The sequence below is a fragment of the Rhinolophus sinicus genome, chromosome 18 (assembly GCF_057876585.1).
Source record: "Rhinolophus sinicus isolate RSI-liver-muscle chromosome 18, RSI-T2T, whole genome shotgun sequence".
Lineage (NCBI taxonomy): Eukaryota > Metazoa > Chordata > Mammalia > Chiroptera > Rhinolophidae > Rhinolophus > Rhinolophus sinicus.
The window spans coordinates 37,194,342-37,215,753 of record NC_142518.1 but is presented as its reverse complement, the minus strand read 5'-3'; the positions used below and the strand labels follow the sequence as shown (position 1 = coordinate 37,215,753).

Below are 21,412 nucleotides of genomic sequence, written 5' to 3'. Positions count from 1 at the left end.
CATTGCAATTAATCCCCCTCAAAAACTCCCCCTCGCTTCAAACACACTTATCCCATGATTCTTGCCAGTTTCTGAAGCAGTTCTGGAAGTCCTCTTTCATGAGTATCTTTAGTTGCACTGTCATGGCTGCTTCAATGTTCTGAATTGATTCAAAACATGTACTTTTCACGGTCATTTTGACTCTGGGTAAGAGTCAAAAGTCGCACGGTGCCAGATCTGGTGAGTAAGGTAGATGAGGATACACTGTAATGTTTTTAATTGACAGAAATTGCTGTACCAGAAGCAATGTGTGACATGGAGTATTGTCGTGATGGAGGATGAAGTAAAGACACATGAAAGCAGACTTCCAGAACTGCTTCAGAAAGTGTCAAGAATGATGGGATAAGTATGTTCAAAGAGAAAGGAAGTATTTTGAGGGGGATTAATTGCAATGTGTCTTTTACTGTAATAAATTTTTTAATTTAAACATTCACTGTATTTTTCGATCACACCTCATATATCTTTATAAATAAATGTTTTCAGATTTTGGGGGTAGATACCCATAGTTAAATGGCCACATTACCCAAAGCAATACACAGATTTAATGCAATCCCCATAAAAATCCCTGTGGCATTTTTTTAAAGAAATAGAACAAAAAAATCATCAGATTTGTTTGGAACCACAAAATACCCCAAATAGCCAAAGCAATCCCAAGTAAAAAGAACAATACTGAAGGTATCACACTCCCTGACTTCAGCTTGTACTACAAAGCGACAATAATCAAAACAGCATGGTATTGGCAGACAAACAGACACATAGACCAATGGAATAGAATTGAGAACCCAGAAATAAACCCACATAAATATGGACAGATAATTTTTGACAAAGAAGCAAAAGACATACAATGGAGAAAAATAGCCTCTTCAATAAATGGTGCTGGGAGAATTGGATAGCCACGTGCAAAAGAATGAAACTGGACTGCTATTTGTCACCATGTACCAAAGTTAATTCAAAATGGATCAAAGACTTAAGCATAAGACCTGACACAATAAACTGCATAGAAGAAAACATAGGTACTAAACTTATGGACCTTGGGTTCAAAGAGCATTTTATGAATTTGACTCCAAAGGCAAGGGAAGTAAAAGCGAAAATAAATGAAGGGGACTATATGAAACTTAAAAGCTTCTGCACAGCAAAAGAAACCATCGACAAAATAAAGAGGTAACCAACCAAATGGGAGAAGATTTTTGCAAATAACACCTCCGATAAATGGCTAATATCCAAAATATATAAGGAACTCATACAACTCAACAACAACAAGAAAACAAACAATCCAATTTAAAAAATGGGCAGACGACCTGAAGAGACATTTCTCCAAAGAGGACATACAAATGGCAAATAGACATATGAAAAAATGCTCTACATCACTAATCAGAGAAATGCAAATCAAAACCACAATGAGGTATCACCTCACCCCAGTCAGAATGGCTATCATCAACAAGACAAATAGTAACAAGTGTTGGAGAGGCTGTGGAGAAAAAAGAACCCTCATACACTGTTGGTGGGAATGCAGACTGGTGCAGCCATTATGGAAGGCAGTGTGGAGGTTCCTCAAAAAATTAAGAATCGAATTATCATATGACCCAGCAATCCCTCTCCTGGGTATCTACCCAAAAAAATCTGAAAACATTTATCCATAAAGACATGTGATCCAAAGTTCACTGCAGCTTTATTTTTGGTGGCCAACACATGGAAACAACCAAAATGTCCTTCAGTAGATGAATGGATAAAGAAGTTGTGGTATATATACACAATGGAATACTATTCTGCCATAAGAAAATATGAAATAGTACCATTTGCAACAACGTGGATGGATCTTGAGATTATAATTCTAAGCGAAATAAGTCAGACAGAAAAAGTAGAGAACCATATGATTTCACTGATATAATGGTATATAAAGCTGAAAACAACAAAAGAACAAGACAAGCAAATGATAAAACAAAATCTCATAGACACAGACAACAGTTTAGTGGTTACCAGAGGGTAAAGGGAGGGGGTTGGTAGATGAGGGTAAAGGGGATCAAATATATGGTGATGGAAAGAGAACTGACTCTGGGTGGTGAACATACAATGTGATATACAGGTGATGTATTACAGAATCATACACCTGAAATCTATGTAACTTTACCAGCAATTGTCACACCAATAAACTTTAATTAAGAAAAAAACTAAAAAATTTTTCATAGCAAAGGAAACCATCAATAAAATAAAAAGACATCCTACTGAATGGGAGAAAATATTTGCCAATGATACATCTGGTAAGGGGTTAATATCCAAAATTTATTTAAAAAAGAAACTCATTTAACTCAACACCAAAAAACAAACAACCCAATGAAAAAATGGGCAGAGGTCATGAAGAGGCATTTGTCTAAAGAGGACATACAGATGGCTAACAGACATGAAAATGTGTTCAGTGTCACTAATCATTAGAGAAATGCAAATAAAAACCACACTGAGATACCACCTCACTCCTGTCAGAATGGCTATCATCAGTAAATCAACAAACAACAAGTTTTGGCAAGGATGTGGAGAAAAGGGAACGCTCATGCACTGTTGGTGGGATTGTAGATTGGTGCAGACACTATGAGAAACAGTACAGAGGTTCCTCAAAAAATTAAAAATAGAACTTCCTTATGTCCCAGCAATTCCACTCCTGGATATTTAGCCAAAGAAATCCAAAACACTAATTTGAAAAAAATATATGCACCCCTATGTTTATTGCTGCACTATTCACCATAGCCAAGATATCCAAACAACAAAAATGCCCATCAATAGGGCCGGCCTGGTGGCTCAGGCAGTTAGAGCTCCATGCTCCTAACTCCGAAGGCTGCCAGTTTGATTCCCACATGGGCCAGTGGGCTCTCAACCACAAGGTTGCTGGTTCAACTCCTCGAGTCCCGCAAGGGATGGTGGGCAGCTCCCCCTGCAACTAAAATTGAACATGGCACCTTGAGCTGAGCTCCCGGATGGCTCAGGTGGTTGGAGTGCGTCCTCTCAACCACAAGGTTGTCGGTTCGACTCCCGCAAGGGATGTTGGGCTGTGCCCTCTGCAACTAGAAAAAACGGACCTGGAGCTAAGCTGCACCCTCCACAACTAAGACTGAAAGAACAACAACTTGAAGCAGAACGGCACCCTCCACAACTAAGATTGAAAGGACAACAACTTGACTTGGAAAAAAGGCCTGGAAGTACTCACTGTTCCCCAATAAAGTCCTGTTCCCCTTCCCCAATAAAATCTTTTTTAAAAAAAAAGCCCATCAATAGACGATTGTATAAAGAAACTGTGGTACATTTATACTATGGAGTATTACTCGGCCATAAGAAAGAATGAAATCTTACCATTAGCAATAACATGGATGGACCTAAGGAATATTATACTAAATTAAATAAGTCAGACTGAGAAAAACTAATACCATATGATCTTACATGTGGAATATAAAGAACAGAATAAACAAGCAAACAAAACAGAAATAGAGTCAGAGATGCAGAGCAAAAACTGATGGCTGCTAGATGGGAGGGGTGGGGATCGGGGAGAAGGTGAAGTAATTAGAAAGTATAAATTGATAGTCACAGTATAGTCATGGGGATATGAAATACAGTATGGGGAATATAGTCAATAATGCTGTAAAGATCATGCAGGGTGTGGTACTGGACCAGGTGGGTACTGGACTTATCAGGGGAATCACTTCGTAGATTATGTAAATGCATAAACACTGTGCTGTACACCTGAACCTGAAGTAAAATATTGAGTGTTAGCTATAATTTTATATATACATATATATACATACACATATATGAATATATATAAACATACACATATATATATTCATATATGTGTGTGTGTGTGTATATATATATATACTGGGGCCAAAAAATGGACACAAATGGACACTTTGGTCAGCGTTGCTCAAGCAGTAGTTCGCCATAATCAGAAGTGCCTGGACGCTGATGGTAACCACTTTGAGCACCTCTTGTAAATGCAGACGTCAGACGTGACTTGTATTCATCTTTTGTTATCAGTATATATTAAGTATTACAATTTTAATAGTTTTTTTCCGTTCTTAAAATGTGTATAAATTTTTTGGCACCGTGTGTGTGTGTGTGTGTGTGTGTGTGTGTGTGTGTGTGTGTGTTTATTTATTTTCACAGTATCTAAAGTACAGCATAGGGAATATAGTCAATGGTATTGTAATAGCTATATACGATGTCAGAGGGGTAGTAGATTGGGGGAGAGGGGTTATCACTGTGTGAGGGGTATAAGTGTCTAATGATTACATTGTATTGTATACCTGAAACTAATAAAACGAAAATTTTAAATTTACCAAGCTTTGTTCTTCAGAAGACTAGCCACAAACTTGGAGAAACTATGTGTAAATTGCATCTATGGTAAAGGACACATGAAAAACTCTCAAAACTCAATAAAAAAAAAAATTAAGGATCTGCCCAGTGACTCAGGTGGATGGAGCGCCGTGCTCCTAATGCCGAGGTCGCCAGTTCAATTCCCACATGGGCTAGTGAGCTGCACCCTCTATAGCTAAGATTGTGAAGAACAGCTCTCCCTGGAGCTGGGCTGCCATGAGCAGCCGGGGTTTTGTGTGGGCTGCTGTGTTCTGCCATGGGCTGCTTGTGTGCTGCCGTGGGCTACTGTGTGCCGCCATGAGCAGCCGGTGTGGCCAGCGTGAGTGGCCGGCATCCAGTGTGAGCAGCTGGCAGCCAGCGAGAGGTGCCGTGAACTGCTGTAAGCGGCCGACCAACGAAGTGACCAACTGCCTGGGGGGGGGGGGCGGGGGGGGGAGCAGAAGGCCTGTAATACCAGCATGGGCCAGGGAGCTGTGTCCTACACAACTAGACTGAGAAATAACGGCTTGAACCGGAGTGTGGGGGGGAGGCGGGAGAAGGGGGAGAAGAAAATTAAGAACCCAATTTTAAAATGTATTCACACTTTACCAAAGAATATCTGTAGATAGCAAATAGCACATGAAAAGGTGCTCAACATCATTAGTCATTAGGAACATTTTTTTAAACATATGGAGATACCACCCTATATCTGTTCAATACAAATAAAAAGACCAACCCTACCAAATGTTAGCAATGTTGTAGAGTAACTGGAAAACTCATGCTTCGCTGGTGGGAATATAAAATATACAACCACTTTTGGCAGTTTCTTAGCAAGTTAAATATATACCTACCATATTACTCAGTCATTCCACTCTTGGGTATATTCCTAAGAGAAACGTAATATATGTCCTCACAAAGACTTGTATATGCATATTCATAGCAGCTTTATTTGCAATAACCAAAAACTGGAAACAACCCAAATGGATACTACTCAACAATAAAAAGGAATTAACTCTTGATATACACAACAAACAACATGACTTAATCTCAAAATAATTATGCTGAGTGAAAGAAGCCAAACCAAAAAAATACATACTTTATGACTTCATTTATTGAAAATTTCAGAAAATGAAAGCTAATTTATAATGACAGAAAGTAAATCAGTGGTTAGGGCAGGGCGGAGTGGATTGGGCAGGATTATAAAGGAACAGAGGAAATCTTGGGAGGTGACGGATATGTTCACTTGTCACTTTGTGGGTGTATACACGTGTTAAAATTTATCAAATTGTGTATTTTAAATATGTTCAGTTTATTATATGTCATTTACGACTTAATAAAGCTGTTTTTATAAATCAGATCATATCACTTTCCTGCATCTAGAACAGCTCAATGGAAATGTATTGTTTACGGGACATAACTCATTCCGTGATCAGACTCCAGACTCCTACTTTCACAAAATTATATTTTGTAACCACCTTCCTGACGTATCACCCAGACTGCTCCATTTTGAACAGCTCAATTAGCTGTTCTCTGAACTCACCATGTATTTTTCTGTCTCTACACCTATGCTCTTGTTTTTTTAGGAAAACATTTTCCCCCACTCATCCTGCATCACGCTTTTCATTGTCCAACTTTGTGAAGCTTAAACTTACACTCCCAGGCAGAATTTATATTTTACCCTTTTGGATCCAGAATATGCTCTGATCATCTTTCAGTCATGCTCCTTTTTAAACATCTTAGTGAACTCATCTATTTAGTTGTATGCTTCCAAGTCTCTAAGTTTCTAGAAATCTAGAAGCATACATAATACATCTTTGTGGCCACAAACCTAGCATAATGTCTGGTATATAATTGTTCAAGAGATGAGTTCCAGGTATTTTCTAAAAGAAGTAGAAGATTTAAAGAGAAACTAATTTTATTCTCATTAGCAAAAATGGTTTACTGATTGAATTTAATACACAATGAATAGGAAAAATTTTCATTTGACATTTTTATCCTGCACAATGTTTGGTGTAACTAGGTATTTAATAAGCATACCATATATGATATCATGGTGAAAAACATTACAAACAACTTCCTATCTCTCTTCTCCCCATCCCCCAGTGCTGACCATGTCACCTTGAACAGGATTATGTTGTTACAGGTCTCAGTGTCACTCGAGGATGTGACTGTAAACTTCAGTAGGGAGGAGTTGGCAGCACTTGAAACCTGTTCAGAGACGCCTGTACCGGGATGTGACACTGGAGAACTACAGCCACCTGCTCTCCCTCGGTAAGCGCAGCTGCCCTACGCATCTGCCAGGGGCCTCAGTGAGGCTATTTCCATTCTCAGCTGCCGAGTGCTCTGGGACATCTCAATTGTGTGATGGTGTCATCCTTGATGTGTCTAGATTCTTCAGTCTCTGTGATTATTACTCTATTCCAGTGGAATGTGATTGTCTTTTTTTGAATACATTTTTCTTATTTTTCAATTAGAGTTGACATACAGTATTTTATTAGTTTCAGGTGTACACATAGTGATTAGACATTTACATAATTTATGAAGTGATCACCCTGATAAATCTAGTACCCATCTGACAACATTCATAATTATTACAATATTATTGACTATATTCCCTATGCTCTACTCTACATCCTCATTACTATTTTGGAGCTGCCAATTTGTACTTTTTAATCCCTTTCCCCCTTCTTTTATCCCCCATTCCCCCCTTCTTTTATCCCCCCAAACCCCCTCCCATCTCCAAGCATCAAAATATTTCCAACATCTATGAGTTTGTTTGTTTCATTTGTTTGTTTGTTTTGTTCTTTAGATTCCACATATAAGTGAAATCATATGGCATTTGTCTTTCTCTCTGACTTACTCCACTCAGCACAATATCCTCTAGGTCCATCCGTGTTGTTGCAGATGGCAAGATTTCATTCCTTTTTATGGCTGAGTAATATTCCATTGTCTATATGTACCACCTCTTCTTTATCCATTCACCCACTGATGGACAAGTTTTGTTCTTCAAAAGACAAGGCACAAACTGGGAGAAACTATGTGTAAATTGCATTTATGATAAAGGACACATATGAAAAACTCTCAAAACTCAATAAATAAGAAAATTAAGAACCCAATTTTAAAATGCATGCATACTTTACCAAAGAATATCTAGGTACCTGGGGATTTATCAGGGTGATCACTTCATAAATATTCTTTGGTAAAGTATGCATACCCAGGTTGCCTCCACATCTTGGCTATTGTAAACAATGATGCAATGAACCTATGGATGCACATATCCCCTCAAAGTAGTGTTTTGGGTTTCTTTCGATAAATACCCAGAAGTGGGATTACTGGGTCCTATTTGTCTCTTTTTATAGCCTTTGTTTTAAAGTCTATTTTGTCTGCTATACGTATTGCTACTCCAGTTTTTTGGATCTTTGTTTCCATTTTCATGAAATATCTTTTTCCATCCCTTTACTTTCAGTCTGTGAGTGTCTTTTGGTTTGAAGTGAGTCTCTTGTAAGCAACATATGTAAGGGTCTTGTTTTCTTATCCATTCAGCCACCCTATGTCTTTTGCTTAGAACATTTAATCCAGTTACATTGAAAGTAATTTTTGATAGACATGTAGTTATTGACATTTTATTATTCATATTTTCCGTCTTCTTCTTCTTCTAAATCTTCTTCTCTTCCTTCTTTTTCTCCTACTCCTCCTGCTTCTCCTCCTCTTTCTTCTACTTCTCCTACACTTCCTCCTCCTTCTTCTTTTGAAAAAATTTCCTTTAACTTGTCTTATAATAGTGGTTTGGTGTTGGTAAACTTCCTTAGCTTTTTCTTGTCTAAGAAGCTTGTTTACTGTTTTTGATTCTAAATGATAGCTTTGCTGGGTAGAGTAATCTTGGTTGTAGGTCCTTGCTTTTCCTCACTTTGAATATTTCATGCCAATCCCTACGGGCCTACAGAGTTTCTTTCGAGAAATCAGCTGACAATCTATGGGAGCTCTCTTGTACATAAATAACTGCTTTTCTCTTCCTGCTTTTAAGATTCTCTTCGTCTTTAACCTTTGGCATTTTAATTATGATATATCTTGGTGTGGGCATCTTTGGGTTCATCTTGTTTGGGATTCTCTGCACTTTCTGGGCTTGTGTGTCTATTTCCTTCACCAGCTTAGGGAAGTTTTCTGTCATTATTTCTTCAAAATGGGTTTTTAATTCCTCGCTCTCTCTCTTCTCCTTCTGGTATGCCTATGATACAAATGTTGGTATGCTTGATGTTGTCCCAGGAACACATTAAACAATCCTCTTTTATTATTATTATTATTTTCTATTTTGCTGTTCTAATATGTGTTTTCTGCTACCTTCTCTTCCAAATCACTAATTTAATCTACTTCATCTAATCTGTTGATTCCCTCTAATGTGTTTTTCATTTCAGTTATTGTATTCTTCATTTATGACTGGTTTTTTTGGGGGGGTGTTTTCTATCCATTTTTGTGTTTCCTATCTCTTTGTTGAAGTTCCCATTGAGATCATTGAGCATCCTTATACCCAGTGTTTTGAACTCTGCATCTGTCAGATTGCTTGTCTCCAATTTATTTCATTCTTTTTCTGGTGCTTTGTTTTGTACTTTTATTCAGGATGTATTTCCTTATCTCCCCATTTTGGCTCCCTCCCTGTGTTTGTTTCTATGTATTAGGTAGAGCTGCTATGTCTCCCAGTTTTGGTAGAGTAGCCTTATGTAGTAGGTGTCCTATGGGGCCCAGTGGTGCAGTCTCCCTGGTCACCTGAGCTGGATGCTCCAGATGTATTCCTTGTGTCAGTGATGTGTGCCCTCCTATTTTGTTGAGCCTTGATTGCTGTTTGCATAGCAATGGGAGGGATTGACCCTTAGGTTGGTTGGTTGTGAGGACTGGCCAAGACTACAGTGGAGGAGCTGTAGTTCAGGCCCTGACCCTATTGAGCACGATTCACTTTAGCAGGGCTCTGGTGCCTGCCCAGTCTTCCCTTTGGGTGTGTCATTTGTGGATGTGGTTGGGTGGTACTCTCATGTGGTCTAAAGCTGGCCACTAGGTGTGTTGTTTTGGGGGCATCTGGAAAGGGGCTCCATTGCAGCCAGGTTCATCCTCTGCCTCTGCCCTTCCCAGGGCCACATGGTATGAGCTACAACATGATTTACAAATGTGTGTGAATTGTGTTGGGCTTAGAGGTGCCTGGGAGAGGCTAAGCTGCAAACCAAGGCTGGCTGCAGCTAGTGCTGTGCTTGAGGCTACTTAGCAAGAGATACAGGGCATACTGAGGCGAGATGCTGTTTTGGGGGGATTGTGAACATTTGAGAGATTTTAAGAAATTCCACAGCATGAGACAAGAAAGGCCATTTATATGGAAAAGCCATTGGAAACAGCTTGGGTGGGCCCAGCAGTTGGTTGGGATGGGGTCTCAGGGAATCACCAGGACAGGGTGAATGGTGTTAGCTAGATTGATGGAGACTCAGATATGGTGCTCCCCTGCATCTGTATGCTGGGAGTGGATGGACTCCATAAAGAACAGTGGTGCCTGCCAGCCCTCTGTATGGGAGAAAGCTGCCTGTCCAGCCCTCGGCCTGCAGCCAGACAGCTCAATTCCTCCCATATGTCCCTGGTACCTTTCAAGCTGCTGCCCCAGCACTGGAGTCCAGAGTGAGTGAGTCCATCAGTGAGTAAGACAATGGTTATCATTTGACAGTAGAAGCAACTAAAGTGCAGCAATGTTAACTCATTTGTCCCAGGGTCACACTGCTAGCAAATAGGAGGAAAGGGAAATATTTAAGCCAGGTCAGCTGACTCCAAAGTGCCCACACTCAGCCACTCTGTGACACTGAACCCCATACAGGGATGGCTCCCAATAAATGATATTTCTATTCTCCATTGTCTTCAAAGTGCTCAGGTTGAGGGGTAACGATATCTTATGCACATAAACTGAGCTTTTGCATATTTCAGTGCACATCTACAGCGGCCTACATAGCCCTTCTTCTTCTGAAACAGATGAAAATTCAAACTCACCCTCCCACCTGCTTCTCAGACACTGGAATCCAGGTGTGCATCAGGCCCCCCAATGACTGACCAACCCAGAACTGTTGATCTTTGGTCATCTCAGGTCCTAAATCCCTGGGACCATGCCCCTGATCCCTCTGGTTCCCAATCACTGACAAGCAGAAGCCACCCATGACTGGACTACAGGGGCTGCCAGATGACACTTCAAAGTCTCCAATCACTGACATGGCCTGGACTCTTCATATCATGAATCCACAGTGGTGGCGAATTACTACATTCCAGAGGGGGCCCTTGGCTGCTTTCCATGGGAACATTGAATAATGCCCAGTGCCACACCCGCAATAGGTTTCCAATAATAGATCTTCCCAGACTGCCAATCACTGACCCACATGGTTTCTAAAACTGACTTATGCAGAGACCAGCCACTGACCATTCCTAAAAGATGTTATGGCTCCCGTTCCAGAAAGCAACCCAGTGTCCCTCACAACATACACTTATTATCTCATAGTTTATGTGGGGCAGGAATCTGAGCACAGCTTAGCTTGGTCCTCTGTTTCAGAGTCTTATGAGGTTGCAAACAAGGTGTTAGCCAGGCTAGGGGCCTCATCTGAAAGCTCAACTGAGGAAAGATCTGCTTCCAAGCTCATTTATATGGTTGTTTTCAGGATTCAGTTCATTCGGGCTATCGGGCTAAGAGCCTCAGTCTCTTGCTGACTGATGGCCGGAGAACACCCTCAGTTCTCTGTTACACAGGCCTCTCCAACATGGCAAGTTGCTTTACTAAAACAAACAAGGGAGAGAGCCTGTTAGCACGACAGAAGCTACCAACTCTTATAATCTAATCACGAAGGTGGTAGCTCTTCAGTGTTAAAGTATACTATTGGTTAGAAGCAAGTTACTCAAGTGGAGGGGATTACACAAAGTCATAAATACCAAGAGGCAGGGATCACTGGGGGCCATCTCGGAAGCTACATTCCAGAGACCATAGAGAAATAAAGACTCTGATGCAGAGATCCTATACCCCTTTCCAAAATACCATTTTTCAGTCAGAGCAAAAAATGACAGTTTCAGATATGAAATGTTTGAAGAGTATTACACCAATTTACTCTACTTGAGGAAAATACTGAAAGAAGTATTATAAATAAATGAATACTAAATCAGTAGATAGATCTCAAAAATAAGAGAGCAAAACAATGGTTAGCAACAACTATTTTGGTAAAACACACACCATTGGGTATACATTCCTATAGCTAAAGTTAAACTATGATAGATAATGTGACTGAGGATTTTGAATAAAAATGTTAAGTAAGTTTTTCTGAAGCAGAATTGACAATATAAGAAAAACGGTCTTCAAATAAGCAGTTTAAATTTTTGTAGAAAAATCCAGAAGTAATACTGTTCATCTTGGTGAGGCAAATAATGGAGGTTAGAGCATCTTTCTCTACAAAGGTCTAATTATAATCTGATCAAATAATAGAGAAAACATAAATTATGCCTGTTAGAAATGACAATGTATATAATTGGACAATTAATAAAAATAAAATTTTCCAAACTAATGAAGTGCGGAGGAGGGACAAAAATGACCAAAAACTTCATTAAGCTATTAGGAAAAAAAGGATAAAAGTTGTATTTAGAAAATAATAAAATTGGTAATAAGCATGATATAATACAAACAAGGTAAGATTATCATAATTACACACATTTAAATGGACTGCATCTCAAGACACAAATGTGGGATTAGGGCAAAAATATACTTATATACAGTCACAAGAAGTATATCTTAAACAAACAAGAAAAATGCAAAATAAAGTTTTAGGCAAACATACACCAGGCAAGTGGCAGCAAAATAAAAGTAGCAGTGGTGATGTACTTATCGAAGTAAAATTCAAAGTCAAAAGCATTCAACAGACAAAACAAGGAAAATCCATTAACGGCATTGTGCAAAATGGCCTGAGATAATACACATTAGGATTCTCTCAGCCACTCCCTACTCCCCAAAAAAAACACAGAACCACAAGGAGAAATTTGTTTAAAAATATTATAATGTTTATTCTATCTTTTGATAATATAACAGCTGAAGTAGAAAAAAAGAGAAAAAAATCAAAGTAAAAAAACCTTAATCATCAAAGTAGTTTGAAAAATCCTAGTGAACAAACAAACAAACAAAAACTCAGATACAGTCTACGGTATAGTAGTTACCAGAGGGAAAGTGGGGGAGGAAGAAGGTAGAAAAGAGTAAAGGGGGTCAAACATATGGTGATGGTAGGAAACTTGACTTTGGATCATGAACACAAAATGTAATATACAAATGATGTATTATAGATTTGTACACTTGAAATCTCTATCATTTTATTAACTGATGTCACCCTAATAAATTTAATTAGGAAAAGAAAAAGTTCTAATGTGTAATATGTACCTAACGGAGAACACAGTTTCTTCTCTTATATCTATGAAAATTTTACGCAATTCAGTTGGGTGTCCGGACCACAAAGAAAATCTTGAATAATGTTTACAAGTTCATATTCAACAGGCTACATGCTCTGATGATAGTAAAACCATATTTCAAAAAAAAGAAAGAAAAGACAGTCAAATTACTTTAATCAGTTAGAAATTAAGAAACTTTCCTCAATAGCTAGGATCAAAGTTAAGAAATCAGTTCTGAAGTTGCACCTTTCATTCCAGAGTTCATGACATACAGCTACATTTAGAGGAAAGTATATAGCCTCAAATCCATTACTATATATAAAAAGGAAAACCAAATATAATCGAGTTAGGAATTTGGATTTGTCTGTGGAATATAAAACAAAAGGCAACAAGCAAACAAACAGAAAACAAACTCAGAAGTAGAGACAACAGAATGGTGGTCACCAGAGGGGCAGAGAGTGGAGGTAGGGTGAAGGGGGTCAAATATACGGTGATGGAAGGAGACTAGACTTTGACTGGTGAGCACACAATAGAGTATACAGATGTTGTATGTTATAGGTATTATCATGTATACCAGAAATTCATCTAATGTTATTAACCAATATTATTACCCCCCAAACAAATTTAATTAAAAAAAGAAATTAGAAAAAGAACAAGCTTAAGCAAACACATGAAAACGAAACAAAACAAAAAATCAAGAAGTGGCAACTCACAAAAAATGAACGCTTAAATAAATAAAATTAACTTACGGAGTATAAATAAAACAAAAGCTGATCCTTTCAAATAATTGATTATATGGATCAGCCCCTAAGAAAGCTGATCAAATTTAAAAGAAGAAAACTACAATATTCATAATAAAAAAAGAAATGTTGCACTAGACAGGCAGTAATGTAAACTAGTTATAGTGGAATATGAGGTATAAGAGTAGAGCAACATATTTAAACATTTAGATGAAATATGTGAGTCCCTGAGGAAAATGTAATTGTGAAAATTAATGAAAAATTCATAAAGGGCCCATGAGTAGGAAAAGTAGTCCAAGTGTGTCATTTGACACATACCGGTACCTACACGCAGCATTACTAGACACACCTCCACTGCACAGAAGGCCTAGCTAGGGCTGGCAAAGGCAGGTGTGGTAGAGGTCCCAGTCCCCTGCTGGCAACCCTATAGGTGTGAAATGGGCATGACCAGATGGGGACTCAGTGGACAGGGAAGGCAAGAAAGCATCTCCAGAGCAGGGTGTTGGGAAGAGGAGGACAGGATATGATGGGAAGGGCTGAGGGAAGACAGATCAGGACTAGACTGGCAGGGGCCAAGTTTGACAGAAAAAGCTGGGACCTCATGGAATGGTCAGGAATAGAACAAGGTGGGTGGCGGCGGGACACAATTGCCATGACATCTTGAACTGTCTTCAGTGTCCCAAAGTCAAAAAATCAGGGAGGACTGTCCCACACTCACCTATCCCCCATCTCAACATTTTCCCAACTCCTCTGGCCTGAGGAATATTAACATTTACACAGAAGTTGGTGAATTGGCTGTGCACTAATCAGGCACCAACGTGATGGCCTGGGATGGGGGACTGCAAGGAACAAGGGTCAGGACTGCCAGCTCCCCTTCATAAAGAGCCATCTCCCCTGACAAAAGAGGACCCACCGAGCACTGAGTGGGCATCACTTCATAGCCACCCCTGCATGGGCACTGGAGCCCGCCCCTAAATACAGTTGCATTGTCACCCACCACCATCGGAGGTTCAGAATTGGGTTTGTGGCCAGATAGAGACAGGTTTAGGGGCCATCAGGGGATAGGAAAAGGCCTTGTTCTTTCAAAATTTCATTAACAAAATGCTGGGCAATGGGAGATGAGCACAAGGCGGATCTGTTGGCCCCTCCCAGGTTCAGGGAAGGAAGAGACAGAGTGATGGAGGAATGGAGGGAGGAATGGGAGAATTTTGAGGATCCCTCTCCCAAGGAGAGGTAGGCAGAGACAGGAGACCAAATGGTGAACAGAGAAACACAGAAACACTCTGAGATGCCCTGAGAAAGAAGTGGTTAAAGAAACAGGTGTGTAGACAATTCATGGAGTGTCTCCCTTGCACAGGGTGTTGGGTACAGGACCTCAGTCGAACAGGGCTCAGCTGTCTACTTTGGAGCGCAGGTCAGAGGTGAGCGGGTCATGCTGGACTGTCTGATGAAGCATCAGGGCCACCAGACCTGCCCGGTTCATCATAGCTGTGCGCACCTTGTGCTCCTGCACACTCAGCTCTTCCAGTTTCTGCAACTGTGGGATGAGAGCATGAGACAGGGAGTCCAGGATCCTATCCCGCATGCCAGCCCCACTGGGTATTGTAGCCTACCGCACGAATGCGCTGTAGGTCCACCTCGGCACGCCTTAGTTTCTCCCAGCAATAGTGGTGGTTGCACAAGCGTTTGGGGAGGTGACAGAAATTATCAGTGAGTTCAAAGACATTGTGCACTAGCGGGCAACCACACACCTCATCATCTAGTACCTGTGGGGAAGGATGAAGAATAATGAGGTATGGAAGAAGAGAGCAATGGAGGGTGACCAGGCAGACATGATGACAGGAATAGGGGAATGCAGGGCAGTTGGGAAGGAAGGAGAGAAGTGGGGAATGACCCAGCAGGGGGACAGAGAGGAATTCAGTGATTAAGTAGAGAAGAGGGGGCAAGAGAATATGGTCAAGCATGGAGGCTGGAGGAAGAAGGTAAACAAGCAGGGATGGAGGCATGGAAGTGATCGGGCAGGGAGGACAGAAGAACAGAGTGATCAAACAGAAAGGAAAGGAAAGGTGGAGGGAAGGTCTGACAAGGAAAAGTAAATGAATGAGAGCTGGGAAGGCCTGGAGGAGGTGAGGAATGAGGCAGAGAGGGTGGAAAGCATGCCGGCCGGTTAAACAGGGAGGAGGACGGGATTTAGGAGATGACAGGCAGGGAGAAGATGATAGGGGGCAGTGAGGCAGGGAGAATCAGAATGGAGGGAAGTGAGAAAGCGAGGAAGAGAGGACTGGAAGGTGTCCATGCAGAGAGGAAGGGATGAATGTGGGGCGGTCCGGCCGCAGGTAGGAAAGGGATGAAGAAGGGTCAAGCAAGGAAAAGAGAAGCATGGGGAATGGTTATGCAGGGAGGAGCAGAGGAATGGAGGGTGGACCGGCAGAGAGAGAGAAATGTGTGTTGAGGGGGTGGGGTCAGGCAAGGAGGGTACGAATAAACAGCACTCAGGCAGAGAAAAGTAAGAATAGAAGGTGATTGGGCAGTGAGGAGGGGCGAAGGTGGGGTGGTCAGGAAGGGAGGGGGGACACACAGGGGTTGGTCAAGAAGTATGAAGGCCACCAGGCAGAAGGAAGAAGGAAAAGGAGGTAACGAAGCAGGGACGAAGAGAAGAATAGGGTGGCCAGGCAGGGAAGAGGGAAGGAATGGAGGGTGATGAAGTCGGGAAAGAAGAGTCTCACCTTGGGGTCCTTCGAGTGCTCAGGGCACAGCACCTGGAGCCGCTTACAGTACCTCTTACTCTTTGGGTCATACCTATCACAGAAGAGCCTGCTGGTCCTGGGGAAAAGTTGAAAGTGAGGTGCTAAGGGTTAGGAGGAGAGAGGTCCCACCTTGAACCCTGCCAACACTTAGTCCCCAACCGCGCCCACACCCCGTCCCTAACCCACCCACGTCCTGCCCCTGATCTTGCCCACCCTGCTCCTGACCCTGTCCACACCATGCCTTTGACCCTGAGGAGCACCCACACTTACCCCTCAATGCAAGTGGGGTATAAGGACCCGAACGATGATTTGCACTCAAACTGGGAAGAAAGATTACAAATGGGAGGAACTGAATGTACACTGCATGCCTGCCCTCCCATGGCCAAGTCCCAAGCAACACACTTGCAGCCTGGGGACCCTGTGCTCCTGTCTGCCCAGCCAATGGCCCCCCACCACCGGCTGCTGTCCCAATCTTCGCCCTCCTACTGGGTATGGAAGAAAAGCACAAATGGGCAGAGCCATGGATGTGTGTTGCATTCCCTTCTACAACAAACACCCAGGCACCAAACCTGCCCCCTCCCCGTGAACCCCACCCAGCCAAAAACACCCTTGCCCCGTCTTCCCCCTGCCAATGCCCCTACCTTGGCAAAGCAGCGTTCCATGTGACGCAGGGCGACACGCATACTGGTGGGGTGCCCACAGGAGACACAGAAGATCTTCAGGTGACTGCTGTCCCTGCCATCTTCGCTTTTCTGCACAGGACAGTGAAGCAGTGCAGAGAGGGGATGGGCAGGGCAAGATACCAGGTACCTTTCTGCTTCACCCTACCTATTCCACTCACCTCTTCATTGTTGTACACAGCCTGCTGCTTGCCACGTAGAATTATGGCCTCAAGTTCATGGAAATGACGCTCCATGTCCTTTAGATAGGTTTGGGTGTCCTGTTGCTCACGGTGGATGCGCTCAAGCATTTTCTTGCCATGCTCCTCAGCAATGCAGGGGCTGTTCTTCCACTGCTGGATGCGCTGGGGCAGGATCTCATAAATGCGGCTGGGAGGGGAGACAGCGAGAAATGGAATGGGTAGGTGGGGGCAATAAAAGCAGAAGAAATGGATGGGGGACCAAATGGTGAATATATAGGATAACAAATGGTAAATGAGTGAGTGCTGTTGAATGGGTGATTGAATGGTGGATGGATGGGTGGATGAGTAGATAGCTGGGTGGGTAAATGATTGTAAGGGCGGATGAGTTGTGGGTTGGTCCATGGAATGTGGTTCGTTGGTTCACTGGGTGGGTAGATGAATGGTGGATGAATGGTTAAGGGGTGGATGGACTAACAGATGGCATAGATCGTGCCGTACTGTATACCCTGTTGTTTAACCTCCAGGTGCACTCACTCAGCTGCCAGCTTCATGCCACAGTTGTCTGAGCAGTATTTGGAGCCTGGCCGGGTGGGATACACGCAGCCAGGTCCCAAGCACTGCTGCAGCGGGGCTCGGTCCTTGGCAGCCATCTGTTCTGGCTGTTTCCGTTTTGCCATGAGTTTCTGCTTCTGCTGTTTCTTCTTCTGTGGGACAAGAGTGGTCAGGGCATGGGTAGGGGAGTCGATGTTAGCCCCCTAACCCTGTACCCCTGCCCTGCATTCCGCTCCTGGCCTCTGCCTCCATGCCCCCCATTCCACCATTTGTCACCTTCTGCTCCACTTTTTTCTTCATATGTTCCATTTTCTTCACATTCACTGCCTGCTTCTTCAGTGCAGGATCCAGGGGCAGGAACTCTTCAGTGTCACTCATCATGGGCTGCAGGCCAGGAAAATGCTGACAGGTCTTTCCAACTTGTTTCTTACGTGGTCTTTGGACATTCCCTGCCTCCTCTCTCCTCATTGCTGACCCTCTCTGTCTTCACTGTCCCCATCCTTCCACCCAGGGTCCCTGCCATACACTCATTAGCCTTTGATTATGAAAAGTCCCCTATGCGGGGGTGGAAGGGGTGCGGGGGGAGGGGGGTGGCCGGTTAGCTCAGTTGGTTCAAGCGTGGTGCTGATAACACCAAGGTTGCCGGTTTGATTTCTGCATGGGCCACTGTGAGCTGCACCCTCCTTAAAAAGAAAAAAAAACGTCCCCTGTCCTGGTATAGGTTTCAGTCCTGAGGCAGGTCCTTTTCAGACAACAGCTGGAGTGTGGCTATTGTCTGAGGTGCCTCCTTTATTGCCAGCGGCGCTGCCATCAGCTGGGGGGCATGCCTCAGAAATGCTCTGCCCGCTTGCATGCCTAGTCTCCCCAGGCTCTGCCTGCCTGACCTTGCCCTCTTGGATACATTCTGTCTTGCCTGACATTCCCAGCACTGTGGCACACATACACTGCACCAGGGCATACCCAGCCCCACCCCATGCCAGGCCCTGCCCCCTTCCCAGACTCACAGAGCTTGGACTCTGCAGTTGGGGCAGCTGTGGTTGAGTGGCAGTTGCTTGCCAGTGGGACCCTAGCAAAGTCTCTGAGGGTATTATAGGCAAGAGCTGAGGGGCAGAACCTCACACAAGCTCCACTCCCCCATCCACCCTGTGTCCTGGACTCACCAGAGACTGGGGATTACAAGTAGCGTTCTTGCGCTGGTGGGAGGAGGGCTGTGGGTCAGCACTAAGTAGACGGGGACAGGCTCACCCTGTTCTAACACTGGTGGCCTCAGCTTCTGGCCAGTGTGGCAGGGGCCCACTGCACCTGCCTGGATCCACTAGATCTTGTCTGCTTGGGAATGACTGGCACTATCCGGCGTTGCTTTCCCACCACATCCAGACACAGACATCTGGCTGGTCCATGTGGCCCCACTTTGCCCACCTGAATGCATAAGGGCCTGCCTCTCTGCCCAGAAAAACTAGACTCCACCCCGTTTCACTTGCTCGGTTCAGCCTACCCAGCCCCACCCTCCAGAACACACCTGCTACCCTGCTGGCCCTGCACCAGGGTCCCATACAAGCCACCTCTGCCCAGCCCACCCAAACACGCATGGCCCCGCCCCTCAGACATGCTCTGCCCACTTGCATGCCTAGTCTCTCCGGGCCCTGCCTGCCTGACCTTGCCCTCTGGTACACATTCTGTCTTGCCTTATGCTCCCAACCCTGTGGCTCCCGTACACTGCACCAGGGAATACCCGGCCCCACTCCATGCCAGGCCCTGCCCACTTCCCAGACTCGCATCACCTCATATGCCCCTCCCCCATTCCAGCACCTACTCGGTTCTGCCGTACCTAACCCGTGTTGAGCGATGCCAAGCCCTGTCCCGCTGCCACACTTGCACATGGCACGCCGTGCCGTCTGTCCTAACTCACTAACCTAGTTTAACAATCTTTATTCTGAAACGTATTCCTCCCGGTACCCAGTAACACCAAGTAAAATATACAAATGTACACATTTTTTAAAATGTGTGTGTGTATGCGCACACACGCAAATTTCTACTCCGAGTACCGAAAAGACCAAGCACACACACTAAAAGAATATACACATTTTTCAATACGAAATATCAGTTGGAAAACTCATACTATTTTCGAGCTAGAAATGCAAAATCTGACCCTGGACTTAGCCTTGAAGGAAGTCTAAACACGTTCCAATAGATACGCATCACACAGGATGCGGATAAGTTACATTAGAAATTAATAAAAGGCTTACTTTTGAAAATCGAAAGGCACTTCTAAATAACTTTTGATAAAAAGAAAAATAACTGAAATTAAATGCATACCCAATTGTGGTCTCAGATGGAACTTTGAGGTGAGACTACGAGAAAAGAAAGACGGAAATTACTGAAGGAATGATTCAAATGAGAACAAATCCCCATACTGACTCCAAATACCCCTATTACTAACCCCCAAACCCCACTCACCAATAGTTCTTGTCAAAACGCTTCAAAAAAATATCTCAGCGCCCAGCGGGCACTAAACTATGGAGACCCTGGTGGTAAAGCGTTGGCGACGCTGTTAGAACTACTTTGTCTCCGGCATCAACCCGGTCTTAACCCCTTCGTGAATCTGTTGCGTTTGCACATGCGCAAGACCCCATGCGGTGCTATGACCTCGCCAAAGTTCAAAGTGCATGGTTACCCAGAAACCACATATATTAAGTGCGTGCCTGCATGCACGTCTACGTGGAAACACTTGTCTGTTGTTATGCCAGCACCTCACTGTTTTACATATTGGAGTGATCCCTCGTTGCATTATTGTATATGGCAGGAAATTGATCCCGTTATCATTTCCAATTATTTTGAATAATTTCATGTTATTACTATTTTACTATCTGCTATTATTTTATGTTTTTGTCCTTTCATTTTCTTTTTTTTATTAGTTTCAGGTGTATAAAACAACATAATTGTGAGACAGTTATACCCCTCACAAAGTGATAACTCCACAAAGTTTACTGCCCATCTGACACTGTACATAGCTATTAGTGTCAGATGGCCATTGAATATATATTACCTGTGCTGTACTTCACATCCCCTGACTATATATATATATATATATATATATATATATATATATATATATATAATTTATGTATTAATGTTAGTAATATATAGTATATATAATATATTAGTATTACACATAAAATATATTTAATTGTATATGTATTTAATCATAGTTGACATTCCATATTATTTTATATTACTCTCCAGCGTACAGGGCACTGGTTAGGCATCTATATAATCTATGAAGGGAATCCGCTGATAAGTCCAGTACCCATCTGACACCCCACATAGTCTTTACAATATTATTAATTATGTTCCCTATGCTGTATTTCACATCCCCATGACTATTTTGTGACTACCAATTTGTAACTCCTAATCCCATTCACTTTATCATCCATCCCCCAAACCCCTCCCATCTACCAACCATCAGTTTGTTCTCTGTATCTCTGACTCTATTTCTGTTTTGTTTGCTTGCGTATTCTGCTCTTTATGTTCCACATGTGAGATCATACGCTGTTTGTCTTTCTCAGTCTGACTTATTTCACTTAGCATAAAATCCTCTAGGTCCATCCATGTTGTTGCAAATGCTAAGATTTCATTCTTTTTTATGATAGAGTAATACTCCATTGTATACATGTACCACAGTTTCTTTATCCAGTTGTCTATCG

At 42.7% G+C, this 21,412-nt stretch overlaps 1 protein-coding gene and 1 long non-coding RNA gene across 3 annotated transcripts in view; one reads left to right on the top strand and one right to left on the bottom strand.

Moving 5' to 3' along the window:
* LOC141569710 (uncharacterized) overlaps window positions 1-21,412 on the top strand; it is a 62,015-nt gene that overhangs the window by 15,507 nt on the left and 25,096 nt on the right. For both annotated transcript variants that reach the window (XR_012493473.2, XR_016019947.1), the window contains exon 2: window positions 6,521-6,648. This is a non-coding gene — a long non-coding RNA (uncharacterized LOC141569710). The remainder of the gene's footprint in view (window positions 1-6,520; window positions 6,649-21,412) is intronic.
* Window positions 14,938-18,176, bottom strand: LOC109439035 (CXXC-type zinc finger protein 1-like). Its single transcript, XM_019719228.3, has 8 exons — window positions 17,985-18,176; window positions 17,691-17,860; window positions 17,136-17,343; window positions 16,936-17,046; window positions 16,565-16,614; window positions 16,274-16,370; window positions 15,161-15,313; window positions 14,938-15,084 (listed from the first exon to the last, which is right to left on the bottom strand). Exons 1-8 carry the CDS (start codon window positions 18,174-18,176, stop codon window positions 14,938-14,940), a joined length of 1,128 nt encoding a protein of 375 aa, XP_019574787.3.